Genomic DNA, 18730 nt, shown 5'->3' with positions numbered 1-18730 from the left:
CTGTGGTGATTCCCAACGTTTCGTCTCCGACTGCGGGAGACATCTTCAAGGGGGTCCGTAGCTTGATGGAAGATCCAACACACACACTGGCTCGCTACTGACTGCCGCTACATTCCGTGTCCGCGCGCCCCCGCGCCGCGGCGTGACGTCACGTGTTTTGAAAACGTCAGTGCAATTGGCCGCTGTCCGTCGCCGTCGATCGCCGTTGCCATCACCCAGTAGTGGACGAGTGGTACACATCTTCTTTAACACCGGCATCCATATACCGTTTAATTTGACGCCCTCCTCCTTTCTGTTGAAATTATTTGGGTGTTTAGCGATTTCGATCGCCTCCCTGTAGAGCCTTTCGTAATATCCGCTCGTGGCCGCTAGTACTTGCGTCTCCTCGAAACGAATATTGTGGTTCCCCGGCTGGAAAGCATGCTCCGCAACAGCTGATCGTTCTGTTTCTCCTCTTCTACAATTTCCCTTGTGCTCTTCCAAACGTTTAGAAACAGTTCTTTTAGTGGTACCCACATAAACATCACCACAGCTGCATGGGATCCTATACACTCCAGATTTTTCCAATGGTTTGCGAGCGTCCTTGGCAGGCTTAAGGTATTCCTGTATCTTCCTGGTGGGCTTGTAAATTACGGTAATATTCCGCTTCGTCAAGATCCTCCCTATTCTTTCCGTTACATTTTTAACAAACGGCAGGAAAACCTTAGATTTTGCAGTAGCCTGTACGTCAGTATGATTTCTGCGTGGCTGCCTCAACGCACGTTTTATTTCGGCGGACGAATATCCGTTCTTCGTTAGTGCATTGTGGAGATGTTCCATCTCAGCGTCGAGCAACTCAGGTTCACAAATATTTCTAGCTCTGTCCGCTAACGTCTTGATAACACCCCGCTTCTGTTGTGGGTGGTGGTTCGATTCCCGGTGCAAATAACGGTCCGTGTGCGTGGGTTTGCGGTACACTGAGTGGCCCAATCTACCATTTTCGTTTCTACACACAAGCACATCGAGGAAATGTAGTTTGCCGTCTACCTCCTCCTCCATAGTAAACTGAATTCTTGGGTTTATACTGTTCAGATGTTCGTGGAACCGGCTTAGTTCCTCCCTACCATGTCTCCACAACACAGTTTACTATGGAGGAGGAGGTAGACGGCAAACTACATTTCCTCGATGTGCTTGTGTGTAGAAACGAAAATGGTAGATTGGGCCACTCAGTGTACCGCAAACCCACGCACACGGACCGTTATTTGCACCGGGAATCGAACCACCACCCACAACAGAAGCGGGGTGTTATCAAGACGTTAGCGGACAGAGCTAGAAATATTTGTGAACCTGAGTTGCTCGACGCTGAGATGGAACATCTCCACAATGCACTAACGAAGAACGGATATTCGTCCGCCGAAATAAAACGTGCGTTGAGGCAGCCACGCAGAAATCATACTGACGTACAGGCTACTGCAAAATCTAAGGTTTTCCTGCCGTTTGTTAAAAATGTAACGGAAAGAATAGGGAGGATCTTGACGAAGCGGAATATTACCGTAATTTACAAGCCCACCAGGAAGATACAGGAATACCTTAAGCCTGCCAAGGACGCTCGCAAACCATTGGAAAAATCTGGAGTGTATAGGATCCCATGCAGCTGTGGTGATGTTTATGTGGGTACCACTAAAAGAACTGTTTCTAAACGTTTGGAAGAGCACAAGGGAAATTGTAGAAGAGGAGAAACAGAACGATCAGCTGTTGCGGAGCATGCTTTCCAGCCGGGGAACCACAATATTCGTTTCGAGGAGACGCAAGTACTAGCGGCCACGAGCGGATATTACGAAAGGCTCTACAGGGAGGCGATCGAAATCGCTAAACACCCAAATAATTTCAACAGAAAGGAGGAGGGCGTCAAATTAAACGGTATATGGATGCCGGTGTTAAAGAAGATGTGTACCACTCGTCCACTACTGGGTGATGGCAACGGCGATCGACGGCGACGGACAGCGGCCAATTGCACTGACGTTTTCAAAACACGTGACGTCACGCCGCGGCGCGGGGGCGCGCGGACACGGAATGTAGCGGCAGTCAGTAGCGAGCCAGTGTGTGTGTTGGATCTTCCATCAAGCTACGGACCCCCTTGAAGATGTCTCCCGCAGTCGGAGACGAAACGTTGGGAATCACCACAGCATTCATTAACCGACCACGGCATAACAGCCCGGATAATTATAATGGACATGATATTTCCGGCCGTGAAAGTTTACATTTTAGTATCAGACGCCTCTACGGGGAGGAGATGTCAAGAGAAGTGCGACGCCTGGAAGGACTCCAGAAGAAGAGAGTGCAGCTTTTGTGTTCCCTCACATTCCTGTCCTGTTGCAGAGCCGTCGGCGTTATACCGAAGTTTCTGAAGATAAAGCGACTGTTCTATTCGGGAAAGGCACAACGCATTTTCAAACGGACTGAGGAGGCCTTACTACGAGAGCGCATTCAGCAGACCCGACGGGACTTGGCAAGCACAAACTGTAAGTTAATGTCTCTCCATATTACGATCAGTAATAAACTGTGCAGCGGTGACTGGGATAAAATTGATAGACTACTGCATGATACCATGGGGAAGCGTATGTTGACGACGTCTAGTAGACAGAAGAAGAAGTTTGATAATTTGCTACCTAATCAGACTGTTCGGCATTTAGACGTTTCCCGGACCGTTATCAATTTGTCCAAACGTTCGTTATCTGACGATGAGACATCTGTGCTTGCCAAGGGAGGAAATTTTGCTGTTAGTCCGCGTTTTGTGCCCACGGAAGAAATTATAGCCAATGTAGAAGCAGGAATTCGCAGTGTAGATTCTGTAACAGCTGAAGAAATCCGTATAGAAACAGTGAGAATATTAGCCAATGCAAAACCGCCGAAAAGTAATATAACTGTGGGTGAGAGAAGAGCTTTAAAACTCCTGAATGACGACGGTAGTATTTTGGTTCTCCCAGCTGACAAAGGAAGCGCAACGGTGGTTATGGATGTGGCCGACTATCAGAGAAAAATTACGGATCTACTGGATCCGCAAGCATATAGGAAGCTGAATAAGGACCCCACTAACAACGTTCTCAGAACTGTGTCGCGGTTAATAAAAAAGTCCTCCATTGAAGAGAGTGTACAGAAAGGTCTCTGCAATTCGGTTGCGCTACCACCGAGGCTTTATGGATTGCCCAAAATTCATAAAGAAAATGTTCCGTTAAGACCGATACTAAGTGCCATTGGTTCGCCCACCTACTCGTTAGCCAAGTTTTTGACTACGCTGTTAAAACCACATGTGGGCCGTTCGGACTCTTATATAAAGAATTCGACACATTTCATCAGCAGATTGAATGGCATAGTGGTCCAGCCGGAGGACATATTGGTCAGCTTCGATGTGGTATCGCTGTTTACCATGGTTCCACTTAATGATGTATTGGAACAGCTGGATCGAATTTTTCCTGCCGATATTTTAGAGCTGTTTAAGTGTTGTTTGACGACCACATACTTCAAGTGGAATGAACAGTTTTATGAGCAAACGGATGGCGTGGCTATGGGAAGCCCCCTAAGTCCCGTAATTGCAAACTTCTTTATGGAGAAATTCGAAGAACAGGCCTTAGGTACTGCCAGCAAGAAACCAAATGTATGGTTCCGATACGTGGATGACACGTTTGTGTTGTGGAGACATGGTAGGGAGGAACTAAGCCGGTTCCACGAACATCTGAACAGTATAAACCCAAGAATTCAGTTTACTATGGAGGAGGAGGTAGACGGCAAACTACATTTCCTCGATGTGCTTGTGTGTAGAAACGAAAATGGTAGATTGGGCCACTCAGTGTACCGCAAACCCACGCACACGGACCGTTATTTGCACCGGGAATCGAACCACCACCCACAACAGAAGCGGGGTGTTATCAAGACGTTAGCGGACAGAGCTAGAAATATTTGTGAACCTGAGTTGCTCGACGCTGAGATGGAACATCTCCACAATGCACTAACGAAGAACGGATATTCGTCCGCCGAAATAAAACGTGCGTTGAGGCAGCCACGCAGAAATCATACTGACGTACAGGCTACTGCAAAATCTAAGGTTTTCCTGCCGTTTGTTAAAAATGTAACGGAAAGAATAGGGAGGATCTTGACGAAGCGGAATATTACCGTAATTTACAAGCCCACCAGGAAGATACAGGAATACCTTAAGCCTGCCAAGGACGCTCGCAAACCATTGGAAAAATCTGGAGTGTATAGGATCCCATGCAGCTGTGGTGATGTTTATGTGGGTACCACTAAAAGAACTGTTTCTAAACGTTTGGAAGAGCACAAGGGAAATTGTAGAAGAGGAGAAACAGAACGATCAGCTGTTGCGGAGCATGCTTTCCAGCCGGGGAACCACAATATTCGTTTCGAGGAGACGCAAGTACTAGCGGCCACGAGCGGATATTACGAAAGGCTCTACAGGGAGGCGATCGAAATCGCTAAACACCCAAATAATTTCAACAGAAAGGAGGAGGGCGTCAAATTAAACGGTATATGGATGCCGGTGTTAAAGAAGATGTGTACCACTCGTCCACTACTGGGTGATGGCAACGGCGATCGACGGCGACGGACAGCGGCCAATTGCACTGACGTTTTCAAAACACGTGACGTCACGCCGCGGCGCGGGGGCGCGCGGACACGGAATGTAGCGGCAGTCAGTAGCGAGCCAGTGTGTGTGTTGGATCTTCCATCAAGCTACGGACCCCCTTGAAGATGTCTCCCGCAGTCGGAGACGAAACGTTGGGAATCACCACAGCATTCATCAACCGACCACGGCATAACAGCCCGGATAATTATAATGGACATGATATTTCCGGCCGTGAAAGTTTACATTTTGGTTCCTAACATGTAGGTATCAGTTAATTTAACAAACTTCCAAAGTACTGAAAAAAAATTTAAAGGGAAGCTGCTTTTTAGTAGCTTTGAATGAGTTTATTACTAATAAGTGTTAGAGTATGACAGAAAGTGTGTCAGGAGTAGCAACAATGAAAGGAAAGGGATAGATCGCTACTCACCATAAAGATGACATGTTGAGTTGTAGACACCCATAATGAAAAAATTGTTACACTGTTAGATTTCAGCCAAAACTTTCTTCAGAAAAGGAAACACACACACCATTCACACAAGCAAGCATGCCTCATGCCCACGTAACCACTGTCACTGGCAGCTTGCATTGGACAGCCAGATAAATGTCAAAGGAGTAGACTATCTTCATTTATGCTGTATTATTTATAAGTAATTGAGATATCTGTGTTTTGTAATTGTGCCCAGAAAGTCATGACATGATTTGAAACGTATGTATGTAATTCAGGACAATTATTGTTTTCATCTAAGGAGAAAAATAAATAATAGGTGACTTGACCAGTCAGTAAGCATACAGGATAACCAGCTTACATGAAGAGAACATACCAGTTGCATCTGTAAGATGAGGTGCATCATTTACATATTAAAATGTAATAACTGCTCCTATCCTGAAAAATATCTACCATGCTTAATCCATGTATGGGGTTGAGTTTACATGGCCAGAGTTTTCAGCCTCCAGAGGACACCAGTTTCAATAATTGTGAATGCAAGTAAATATCAGTTCTGTAGGATCTTTTTCATTAAGTATAATTTGCTAACTGTGTATTCTATGTTCTTTGGATAAATATGTTCAAAAAATTAGACTGTTGAAAACAGTATAATGGAGATATTCATAAACACATAATGTGTGCAAACTTTAAAACTGTGTATTACGTCAGATGCATAGATGCAAGTCCAGTGTAAAAAATATGGGTCTGCACAAGAGAAAATGAAAATTATTTAAGTAAAAATTAAATAAAAGATTAAATTATCATAGTGCTGTTAGAAGAAGGATGAGGCTTAAAATAGGAAATGAAGCAACAGAATGGACAATAAGAAAGTGAGACACTAGGCTGTTGCTGAACACTAGATCTCCGAAGAAACACAATAATAATCTATGTGGAAAAATGCTAGAAACATGACAGAAGCATTAAATGTCCTAAATGTGACAGGAAGTTACATTTTCGTTGTGAAAACATAGACCTGTTACTGACTGTAGATGAAAAATCTGTGAAGGAGAGGAAATTTAATACATCCATTAACAAAGCAAGTACACAGTTACTAAATAGACAGTAAGTGCTCAGCAATGATAGTGTTTATATGTTAAAATGAAGACACCCAAATATCATATGCCACTGTGACTACTTTAAAAGATGACAGTGGTATGAAACCTCATGATGACTAATATAAAATACTCACACATGGAAAGAGCTTCCAGATTCATTGAAAAATCAACAAAAACATCTCAGACAGAGAAGAGAAAGGTTCTTATGCTATCTGATAGCCGTGGAAGGTATTTATTTAAGTTGAATAGTTCAGAGCTCAGTGCAGCTTATAGTGTGAATGCTGGATGTACCATTCTTTTTAAGTGATAGGTTTTGTTTTTCTGCTGGCTAAATATTTCAGCCAAATTGATACACTAATAGCTATAGTCTGCTCAAATGACATAGAGACAATTTCAAACAGTAAAAGTGTTAGAAACAGTGCTATTGCAGTCCTTTCACCACTTAAACATGTGACAAATCTAATATGTATGATAAACCAGAGCTATATACTAATAATAAATTATTTAATAGTGTTGTGGTGCCACCTGATGTCACTGCAGAAATGAATAGCTGGTGCAGCCCCACTGAGGACTGCTGTGGTGGCTTTACATAAGGAGCACATATCATCAGGAACAACCTCTGATGAGACCACACAAGATATCAACATGTAAGCTGTCCCAGAGCCAGTCTGAGTCAGTGGCGATACAATACGTGGAGTGTATGGCAGATGCTATCAGTGTGGCTGTTGTGTATATAGTGTGGGATGAACTTTGATGTAGCATAAACTGGGCCTTGCTTCAGAATAAGAGCTTAAACTGTTTCTGAGGAGCATCTTGTATACAGGATGGTAAAAAAAATTCCATACCTTGAGAGAATCTGAGTAGATGGAGGGGGGGGGGGGGGGGCGGCAGTCAACATGGGTTCCAAAATGCACACCATATGTTCATCATTGACACTGTGAAACACATCCCTTATACTTCAAGGCTGTTGCTATTACATCCAACTTCCAGAATACAGTAAATAAATGAGGACACATTCCTCTGTTATTGTCCTTGGGTGCAGCATACAGTAAACATCTGTTAATGTTACTGTAAACCATATTTATGTTTTGGCCATGTGGAGTGCATACATTGATGGCAATGGAACCACATCGTGTTTTGATAAGTTTGTGAAATGTTTTCGCAATGAAGTTTCATCTTTGAACTTATCAGCATAATGGAAGCCTATTATTCCACACAGGAAATGCAGACATTACAGTACCGATGCCATCTTCATCAACTGTACCCACTGCACCACTCACAGCTAAATAAGAGTTGGCAGTTTTGAATCTACCACCAGCTCGCTGTTAGGCAAGCATCACTCTTCCATTGCTAGTCAATCTGACAAGGAATGGATCACTGAACTGGAGGGCATGACTAGGAACTGTAAATTTAACTGTTCTTGTGGAGCTTCATTTCAAGATGAAATGCTTCCTGATGCTTTTATTCAAAACCTTGCTGATAATAGAACACAGCCTTAGATTCAAAAACATCACAGTCCTTGTCTCAGTGACACACTTAAAGTAATCAAAGCTCAGGAAGTTCAAGTTAATCTGCCTGTTGTTGCTACACTGACCACGGATAATCAGGTACCTCAGTGCCTAGAATTTTTCAATTGCCTTTGACCTGACAATCATTGGCAACACTTTTGTATTGATTTTTCTGGTCTTTTCTGGAGCAAAAGATGGCTCATTGTTATTGATGCATGTAGGAAACCACGTTTTGTTATTCCAGTGCAGTCTATTACTAGTGTTAGCATATCAAAACACTCACTTATTTTTCTTACAATGATTGTCACAAACAATGGTTTCAGACAATGGTCTGCAGTTTTCTTCTATATAATTTAAAAATTACCATTAATCAAACAGAGAGGCAGAACCATGCTTAGCGTTCTAGAGAAAATATTTTGTTGTTGTTTCTGAGCATCTTTTGCACTATACCTGCTGACAATGCTTTGCTAGCAGAATTCTTACATAGTCATCACCACCCCACTGTCCGCCCCAGTAGCTGAGTGGTCAGCGTGACGGATTGCCGTCCTCCGGGCCCGGGTTCGATTCCCGGCTGGGTCGGAGATTTTCTCCGCTCAGGGACTGGGTGTTGTGTTGTGTTCATCATCATTTCATCCCCATCCGGCGTGCAGGTCGCCCAATGTGGCGCCGACTGTAATAAGACCTGCGCCAAGGCGGCCGGACCTGCCCCGCGAGGGGCCTCCCGGCCAATGACGCCAAACGCTCATTTCCATTTCCACCACCCCACTTTGTTGCATCTCTTTCACCCTAACCACTTTGTTTCTCATGTAAACTTTCCAATGAAGTTCTGTATGAATAACAAGGTTTCCTATCATGCCTATAATAAGCCTTCCAACTGGGAAACCAGCGTTTTCTCTCAAACATCTGACCATCCAGATTGTACCATTCATGGCACATCTGGCACCCATCTTCAGCACCTAAATGATTTCATTCCCGTGATTATAGTAATTCTACCATAAAGATTAGTTTTTCAGACATGTTGTCTGCAACACAGCCTGCTGCACTGGAGCAAGCCCTTGCTGGTGCCTGACAACCAGGAGTGTGGGTCTCCGGATGGTTGTGCCATAGAGATCAACCTCTGCCAACTTCCACAGCTGCCTTCTTCACAGCCACTGCTGCAGCCACAATGCCTGTCACTGTGATGGCCATCATAGACATCAAGCATGCACCAGCTGTACAAAATTCTGCGTCCTCAACATTGCCAGTGCTGCACCCACATGAACTCTCGGATGGACATCTACCTCCAGATTCTCAGCAGATGTTCCTGAATGTTTGTAAGGTGAATGTCGGGACACTTGTGGTTGGTGCCATTGTGCCGCAGCCAGCTGCATCAGCAGTGGCACAGCACAGACCACCTGCTCATAATCATCCACACCATCACTGTGTATTCACAGTACACAATTTTATTGGGAAAGAATGTGGTATCAATGGCATCTTTGTCAAACGACTGCAACACACCATGTGCCACCCACAGCTAAGTGAGAGATGGAACTTTTAAAAATGCTGCCAGACGAGCGTCAGTCTTCCATTACTTGCAGTTGTTCATTGGTTGGCAGTTATGCCACTGGAGGACACAAATCCACATGACCTAACTGCTCAAGACTCTGACTTGCTGGCACATCTTTTTAAGCAACCACAATTCTGAGCTTGTCTATCATATACAGTGCATCTATAGACTCACCAGCAGTAGTGTGGAAGACTGCAGCGAGGGCAATACATCGAACATAGGACAGTGATGCTAAGCAATACTGATCTTAAAAGATGTAAATGAGGTGTGATCAAAAAGTAAAGGGAATTTTTTAATGTTGTGGGCTTTATACAACAAAGTTTCAATTTTTTTTTCCTTTTCTTTTTTGTTGCCACATATGTTCCTGATGTATGTTTGCATCTTCAGCCATTTTGATTATATAGTTTATTTTTACTAGTTGCAAAAGGTTATACATGTTTTCGAGTGCTCAGCAGATTTTTACTTTCAAAACAGATTGATCAAAGAATCTGCGTGAAATATTGTTTGAGTTATGGAATAAAGTGCAGCACCGCATTTGAAATGTTGCCTGTGTCATTTGGCAAATCTACTATGAGAAAGACAAGTGTTATGAGTGGTATAAATGTTTCAATGTGGGTCGAGAAGACATTGAAGACCACGACTGCTTTGGATGCTATAGGACATCAGGTACTGTTGACAATGTAGAAGAAGTAAAGAAAATGGTTCTTAAAAATCACTGAATCACCATCAGAGAGGTTGCTGATGATGTCAACGTATCATTTGGCTCATGCCAAGCAATTTTTTCAGATGTTTTGTGCATAAAATGTGTAGTAGCAAAGTTTGTTCAGAAGTTGTTGAATTTTAACCAGAAATGATGTCGCATAGACATTATGTAGGAATTGCTAAATGAAGCTCACAATGATCCAGAACTTATAAGTAAGGTTATAACAGGTTATGAAGTGTGGGTATGTGCATATGATGTCGAAACCAAGCCAAGTCATCCCAGTGGAAACTCTCTGAAGAGCCAAGACTGAAAAAAAATGTGATAAGTGTGATCACATTTGAAGGTTCTTCTCACTGTTTTCTTCAATTACAATGGGATAGTGCATCATGTGTTCCTGCCTTATGGTCACATGGTTAATAAGGAATACTACCTGGAAGTACACACCATTTGTGTGAAGTAGTCCAAAGAAAACAACCAGAAATGCGGCAAAACCACTCGTAGAAATTGCATCATGGTAGTGCTCCCACTCACACATCGGCACTTTTTTTTTTTTTGTCAAAAAAAACAAACATTCTGTGTTGCCTCAGCCATCATACTTTCTGGACATGGCACTCTGTGATTTCTTTATTCCCTAAGCTGAAAAGAACCATGAAAGGACATTGTTTTGCCACCACTGATGTGACAAGAACAGAATCGCTGAAGTAGCTGAACACCATCACAATATGCGAGTTCCACAAAGTGCTTCCAAGATTGTAAAAAGCTTTGACACATGTGTATTATATCTGAGGGAGATTTCTTTGAAGGGGACAAGGCTGATGTTTATGAATAAATAAAGAGTCTTTAAGAAAAACAAAAACTCCCATTGCTTTTTGATCACACCTTATTTAGGTGTATCAGCATTCTAGACTATTTTTTACTTTCAGTAGTGTTACTATGTTGTAAATACCTCAGGGCCACAGAAGAACCCACAGCATTCACAGGTTGTAAATACCTCAGGGTCACAGAAGAACCCACAGCATTCACAGCTATGTATAACTGTTATTAAACTACTGATAAAACTGACATGATCTTCAGTTGCTTCCATTTCCTAGACCATGACAGAAGACAATATCTGCAATTTCCTGTGTGGTATAATAGGTTTCCATTGTCCTGGTAAATGCAAAGATACAACCACACTGTAAAAGCGTTTCACAAACTTATCAAAACACAAACGAGTCCATTCAAACTGATGTATGCTGTGCACATACTCAAAACTCTGAATATAGTTTACAGTAAGACACTAACAGATGTTTAATACATGCTTTATCCATGGACATCAACAGAAGAGTGTGTCATTTATTTACTGCAGTCTGTAGGTTGTTTTCAATAGCAAAGAGCTAGCAGTAGAAGAGATGTTTCACAGAAGTGTAGTTGAACAAATGCTCCTGTCTCTTAAGTTATACATTTTATAGCACCTGTTTACTTTACATTTTTCTCCTGTTTAGCTCCACACTACCATCTTTCAAAATGCAATAAAATTAATCTGTTTTTAAAAAAGTTCTAACAACGTCTAGGAATATGTAATTGTTTTAGTAACAATACCAGAGAAGGAAAGTTGCTACTTACCATATAGCGGAGATGCTGAGTCACGATAGACACAATAAAAAGATTCATTCAATAAAAGTTTTCGGCCATTAAGGCCTTTGTCAGCAGTAGACACACATAAACACATACTAACATAAACGCAACTTGCACACACGTCTGCAGTCTCAGAGAGCTGAGACCACATTGCGAACAGCAGCACCAGTGCATGATGGGAGTGGCGACTGGGTGGGGTTAAGGAGGAGGCTGGGGCAGGGAGGGGGAGGTATAGTATGGTGGGAGTGGTGGACAGTCAAGTGTTGCAGTTTAGGGCAGGAGAGAAGGTGCAGAGGGGGGAGGGGGTAAGTAGTGGAAAGGAGAGAAATAAAAGAAATTAAAAGACTGGGTGTGGCGGTGAAATGATGGATGTGTAGTGCTGGAATGGGAACAGGGAGGGGGCTGGATGGGTGAGGACAGTGACTAACGAAGGTTGAGGCCAGGAGGGTTATGGGAACGTAGGATGTATTGCAGGGAAAGTTCCCATCCGCGCAATTCAGGAAAGTTGGTGTTGGTGGGAAGGATCCATATGGCACAGACTGTGAAGCAGTCATTAAGGTGAGGGATATCATGTTTGGCAGCGTGTTCAGCAACAGAGTGGTCCACTTGTTTCTTGGCCACCGTTTGTCGGTGGCCATTCATGCGGACAGACAGCTTGTTGGTTGTTATGCATACATAGAATGCAGCACAGAGGTTGCAGCTTAGCTCGTAAATCACATTACTGGTTTCACAGGTAGCCCTGCCTTTGATGGGATAGGTGATGTTAGTGACCGGACTGGTCTAGGTAGTGGTAGGAGAATGTATGTGACATGTCTTGCATCTAGGTCTATTACAGGGTATGACATTTCTCATTTTAGGGCACAACAAGAGGTAATCAAAACCCTGGCGGAGAATGTATTTCAGTTGCTCCAATCTGGGATGGTACTGAGTTACGAGGGGAATGGTCCTCTGTGGCCGGACTTTGGGAGGTGGTGGGAGACTGGAAAGATAAGGTACGAGAGATTTGTTTTTGCACAAGGATGGGAGGATAATTACGGTCAGTGAAGGCTTCAGTGAGACCCTTGGTATATTTTGAGATGGACTGCTCATCACTGCAGATGCGACAACCATGGGTGGCTAGGCTGTATGGAAGGGGCTTCTTGGTATGGAATGGATGGCAGCTGTAGAAGTGGAGGTATTGCTGGTGGTTAGTAGGTTTGATTGGATGGAGGTACTGATGTAGCCATCTCTGAGGTGAAGGTCAACATCTAGGAAGGTGACTTGTTGGGTTGAGTTGGACCAGGTGAAGCAAATGGGGGAGAAGTTGTTGAGGTTCTGGAGGAATGTGAATAAGGTGTCTTCACCTTCAGTCCAGATAGCAAAGATGTTATCAATGAATCTGAACCAGGTGAGGGGTTTAGGATTCTGGGTTTTTAGGAAGGATTCCTCTAGATGGCCCATGAACAGGTTAGCATAGGATGGTGCCCTGCAGGTGCCCATAGCCCTGTTGTGGATTTGTTTGTAGCTAATGCCTTCAAAGGAGAAGTAATTGTGGGTGAGGATACAGTTGGTCATGGAGACTAGGAAGGAGGTTGTTGGTTTGTAATCCATAGGGCATCTGGAAAGGTAATGTTCGACACCAGTAAGGCCATGGGCATTAGGAATGTTAGTGTACAGGGAGGTGGCATCAATAGTGACGAGCAGAGCACCGTGTGGTAACGGGACAGAAACTGTGGAGAGTCGGTCGAGGAAATGGTTGGTATCTTATATACAGGAGGATAGGTTCTGGGTAATAGGTTGAAGATGTTGGTCTATGAGAGTAGATATTCTCTCAGTGGGGGCACAGTAACCGGCCACAATGGGGTGTTCTGGTTGGTTGGGTTTATGGACTTAGCAAGCATGTAGAAGGTGGGAGTGTGGGGTTTGGTAGGAATAAGTAGAGAGATGGACTCTGGGGAGAGGTTCTGGGATGGGCCTAAGGATTTGAGCTGTGACTGGAGATCCTGCTGGATTACTGGAATGGGATCACTGTGGCATGGTTTGTAGGTGGAACTATCTGACAGCTGACGGAGTCCTTCTGCCATGTAATACTTGTGGTTCAAAACAACGGTGGTGGAGCCTTTGTCAGCAGATAGGATTATAAGGTCGGGATCAGTTTTTAGATGGTGGACTGTGGTTCTTTCTGTGGATGTAACGTTAGTTTGCATGTTGAGAGATTTGGGGAATGATGTTGAGGCAAGGTTCAAAGTTAAGAAATTCTGGAAAGTTAACAGGGGGTGGTTTGGAGGCAGTGGGGGGGGGGGGGGGGGGGGGAGATCACAGTTGGCTGGAGGAGTGAAATGAGTTAGGCAAGGTTCAATATTGGTCTTTGGTTGAGTCTCATTGGTCGGGTTGATAGCAAAAAGTGTTTCCACTGCAGGGACTGGGAGAAGGAGAGAAGGTCTCTAACTAGTCCTGCACGGTTGAGTTTGGGAGTGGGGCAAAAGGTGAGGCCTTTGGAAAGGGCTGATATTTCTGTGGGACTAAGGCTTCTGGAGGAAGTGTTCATAACTGCGTTGCTGATCTGTTTAGGTTTTGGGTTCTGTGTGGTGATGGGAGGGAGTTTGGGAGGGTGGCGTAAATGTAGTAGGTCTGCGAGACAGGGTTTGTCAGCTATGAGGGGGCGTGGGGGAGGTTTGGAGGTAGTTGTAGAAGTGGTGGACAGTGGTACTCCGGGATGGGAGTAGGAAGTGAGTAGGATGGAGAGCTTTTTGAGGTGATGTTGTGTGTGTTGCTCAAGTTCCTGCAGGGCAAGAGTTTCAGTGTTTGTTATGGGTTCCAGGAATTTAGGACTGCATAGCAGGAGACTTTTGCAGATTGAGAGAAGGTAATGCAAGGAGGATTGGGTTTGGCTGATATGGTTTTGCAGGACTATGTTGGTGAGGGCTAAGGATTGGCAGAATCTGAACAGGTGGAGGTCATTGTGGATGGAGGGGTGGCAACCAGAGATGGGTAATTTGGTGGTAAGGGCATTAGGGGGGAATTCATGAGCCAAACAACAACGCAGGAACAGTATGTGGGACTGGGATCTGGCTAGGAATAAGGAAACAGATGGAAGGAGCATGGATCCGTGGTGGTGCAAAAAATGCGAAAAATTATGTAAGAAAGTAGAATTACATCTGAAAAATTACTCAAAAATACACCCAAATATGTGTGGAAAGTACGAAAAGTACAAAATGGATGAACAAGGGGGAAAAAAACGAGATGAAGTCTGAGGAAGACAATGATAGTGGAAGGCAAAAACTTACTAAAATTTGCGAGAAATTACAAGGGTCAAAGTAGAAAATTACTAATCAATAATAAATATATGTATATTACTGTGGGTAGCAGGTTTAAGGGTGGATAAGCGTAAGGGGGATGGCAGATACGACTGGAAGAGGTGGATTTAGTGGGTGCGAACAGGCATAGAATGGGGAAAGTGTGGGGGGTGGGGAGAGGTTCGTAGTTAGAGATGTAAGATTGTGTGGCACCGGAAAAGTGCAACAGATAACACGGAAAAATCCAGGAATTGACACAGGGAGTGTGATTAGTTTGAAGATATAGGCTTCATTATATCGGCGGGAGTAATGTTGGACCTAAGGTGCTGCACTAACAATCGGCATGGTCTTGAGGCCATTTTTTGCTGGTGGCCGAGATGGTTGATACAGTGTGGCTCATAAGTAGAGCATGGAGTGCAGTTCGTAAGGAAGCAAGAGAAACATGGGAAAGAAAAGAAAGAAGGAATGACATTGAGTATAGCAGATACGAAAGAATATAGTTATGAAGGAAAACAGCACAGGGTTAGGATTGAAGAAAAGCTGTCAGGCAAAAATCAAACAATGGAAAATCCAGGATGGAATGTAACAATACAAGAGAAGGAAAGTTGCTACTCACCATATAGCGGAGATACTCAGTCACGATAGGCACAATAAAAAGATTCACACAATTAAAGCTTTTGGCCATTAAGGCCTTTGTCAGCAGTAGACACACATACACACATGCACGCGCACACACACACACACACACACACACACACACACACACACACACACACACACAGACACTCACATAAACGCAACTTGTACACACGTCTGCAGTCTCAGAGAGCTGAGACCACACTGCGAACAGCAGCACCAGTGCATAATGGGAGTGGCGACTGGGTGGGGGTAAGGAGGAGGCTGGGTCAGGGAGGGGGAGGGATAGTATGGTGGGAGTGGCGGACAGTCAAGTGTTGCAGTTTAGATGGAGGGCAGGAGAGAAGGTGCGGAGGGGCGAGGGGGTAAATAGCGGAAAGGAGACAAATAAAAGAGAGTCTTTTAATTTCTTTTATTTCTCTCCTTTCCACTATTTACCCCCTCCCCCTCTGCACCTTCTCTCCTGCCCTCCATCTAAACTGCAACACTTGACTGTCCACTACTCCCACCATACTATACCTCCCCCTCCCCGCCCCAGCCTCCTCCTTACCCCCACCCAGTTGCCTCTCCCATCATGCAATGGTACTGCTGCTCGCATTGTGGTTTCAGCTCTCTGAGACTGCAGATATGTGTGCAAGTTGTGTTTATGTGAGTGTGTGTGTGTGTGCATGTGTGTGTATGTGTGTCTACAGCTGACAAAGGCCTTAATGGCCAAAAGCTTTGTGTGAATCTTTTTATTGTCCCTACCACTATATGGTGAGCAGCAACTTCCCTTCTCTGGTATTTTTACATTCCATCTTGGATTTTCCATTGTTTAATTGTTTTAGTATTTAGAAATATCTTACAAATTACTGCTTCTAGAAGTTGATTATCTACAGTCAAGGATTGTAGATTTCCATTATCAGCATGGCAGGTAATAACATTCGCTGTAAACTGGCCTCAAGTATTAAAAAAAATAAGGTGATTCTTCTTCACTGACAATTGCTTGTGTGATTATTTAAATATTAAGAATGATACTGTAGATAATACAAGCTGTTGTGTGTAATCTGGAAAGCAATAAACTTTATAAAGTAATGGCTTCTCTGTCGGTTTTGATATGTAAATAAGTACAGATAATATGTAATAAATAAATGACAACTATTAATAAAGTTTACGTAATGAGTTTGTGACATCTGCTTCTCTTAACACTTGCTTGCCTTCACTCTTTCTTTATACACATAAAACTTAGATCCCCCCTTCATAATGAGACCTATGAAACATGGTCAGTGAACTGAATCATGATTTTAAATGTCAAATAATGCTTTACGATGTTGTTGCAAACTGGTCTTATTATTTCAGAACAGAGTGTGACAGTAATAATTTTGTGTAAGAAATTTCCTAATTTTTTTTAATGAAATACCTGATTAATCATTTCTCTGCTAACAGTCCCATTGGAGAGGTGTTCCGTGCACGTCTTCGACAGTTCCCTGCCCTTGTTAATTGTTGCACAATTGACTGGTTTAGTGCATGGCCTGAGAGTGCTCTTCAGGTGAGGCCAATAAAACATCATAGCTGTGTTTATAATTGTAGTACAGATACTTTCTTGTATTAAGAAGTGTAGTATGCAGTGTTGCCTGTGTTTTTAAATTATCAAATAATCTTTGGATTTTATTTTTATGTCCTAGTTCAGTTAATGTACTGCAAGAACTGAGGAATACATACTCAACAAGAACTTCCATAGTTATAAGGGACACATTCAGTCTATAAATGTATTTTTACTCTTTCTTCATGCTTCTCTCCCTCCCTTTCTCTTCTGACAAAAATTCCATCTGGAAGTGTTTCACTACCTATCAGTTGTGGTGACATAGGTGTTAATAAAATTATGTTCTCAATTCCTTTCCCGGTATGCAGAAAGACATACTAGGCTCTTAAGGATGGCTACTGTCCTCCAAGCATAGTCTGCCAATAGTTGTTTGTTATCTGCAGATGCACCCAATCCTCCAGTCATTCCCATGAGAGAACAACAGCTGAGCTCCACTTAACTACCCAAATTCTTCACAGTGACTACTTGTCATCATGCCTGGAAAGATGATCATCCTCATCTCCGTGCCACACAAGTCACTCTTTCTACATTCACATTCTCCTCTCCACTGTCTTACAGTTCATTGTGTGCCACACACTACTCCTGCAGTGTTTACCATGATGAACCAACTGGTGTCACATTGCTAGTATGTCTCACTTCTGTCTCTCCCTCCCAACCATCAGCGGTCGTCCCCTTCAGCCTTTAGCTGCCCATGTCACCTCATTTCTCTGGACATAACTATTAATCCTAAGGTCTTCGAGACACACATCCATGAAGCTCTCGCTAAGTTAAGTGATAAGTAGTGAAATAAGAGCTAATTTAGTTAATATTACATTTTAGACCATCACATTTACCTCTTCTCTAGGCTGTCTATTGAAGGCTTTGCTTTTCTGTGTGTATTTAGATGGAAAAGAAAGTGTTTAGTAAAGGCTGGTAGTCATTAGTTTTGTCTACATTCTAGGTGTGAATTTTGTGCGTGTGTAGATCTTTATTTTTTGCTATACTTAGTGGTTCAAAGTTAAATTAATTCATGTCTGTCATATGGAGTTTAGGTTGTTAATTAAAACTTTTGAAAGTAAGTTTGAAAGTTTCTTTACATTAGCATTTCGTTACATATTACAGGTAACAAAACTTCAGTGCTCTTGTGCCAAGTTATTCTCTGCTTTTGTGTAAATTATTCTGTCAAATCTTGTGTGATAAATGTGGTGGTTGGCGTAGAAATCTGAAGGAGGGGGTGTTTTGTGAAGACTGTAGGTTATGGTTTTATTGGGGTGAATGTAGTAGTGAGGAAAACACAGTAGAATATGAGGCTCTTCCATAGCAATGTAGATTATGTAGAAAGGGCGGAAAAATTGCTTAACAGGAGGCTGAATTAGAAAATGTGAATTTGGAAGGGAGGAAAAAGAGACAATGTGCCTGAAAAAAGTAGCAAGCAAATGGCGAAAAAGGGATACTGTTGAAAAAACTTTCTCAATTCAGTTAGTAAATCAGTGTGGGTTCCTATCTGAAGTAGCGGAGGAAGGGCCTCATCCAGAAGTAGTTGAATGTAGACTAAAGCAGAATATTAGCGTAAAGAAAAAAGACAGGTCGGGATCAAATCAGAATAGGAAAGGAAGAATTCTGCTTCTAGGTAGCAGTCATGGGAGGGGCGTAGGTCAACAGCTTCAGGAGAAATTAGTTGCAGGGTACCAGGTCACAAGTTTTGTGAAATCAAGTGCTAGCCTTAGCCA

At 43.1% G+C, this 18730-nt stretch overlaps 1 protein-coding gene across 1 annotated transcript in view; it reads left to right on the top strand.

The window, feature by feature from the left end:
- LOC126092652 (dynein axonemal heavy chain 1-like) overlaps positions 1-18730 on the top strand; it is an 894951-nt gene that overhangs the window by 527090 nt on the left and 349131 nt on the right. Inside the window, exon 35 of the mRNA XM_049908374.1 lies at positions 16865-16967. Coding sequence (XP_049764331.1) covers positions 16865-16967 — 103 coding nt within the window. The remainder of the gene's footprint in view (positions 1-16864; positions 16968-18730) is intronic.

Source organism: Schistocerca cancellata, chromosome 7 (assembly GCF_023864275.1).
Source record: "Schistocerca cancellata isolate TAMUIC-IGC-003103 chromosome 7, iqSchCanc2.1, whole genome shotgun sequence".
Taxonomy (NCBI): Eukaryota; Metazoa; Arthropoda; class Insecta; order Orthoptera; family Acrididae; genus Schistocerca; species Schistocerca cancellata.
Note: the sequence above shows the minus strand (reverse complement) of the source record. Positions and strands in the feature narration are given on the sequence as shown.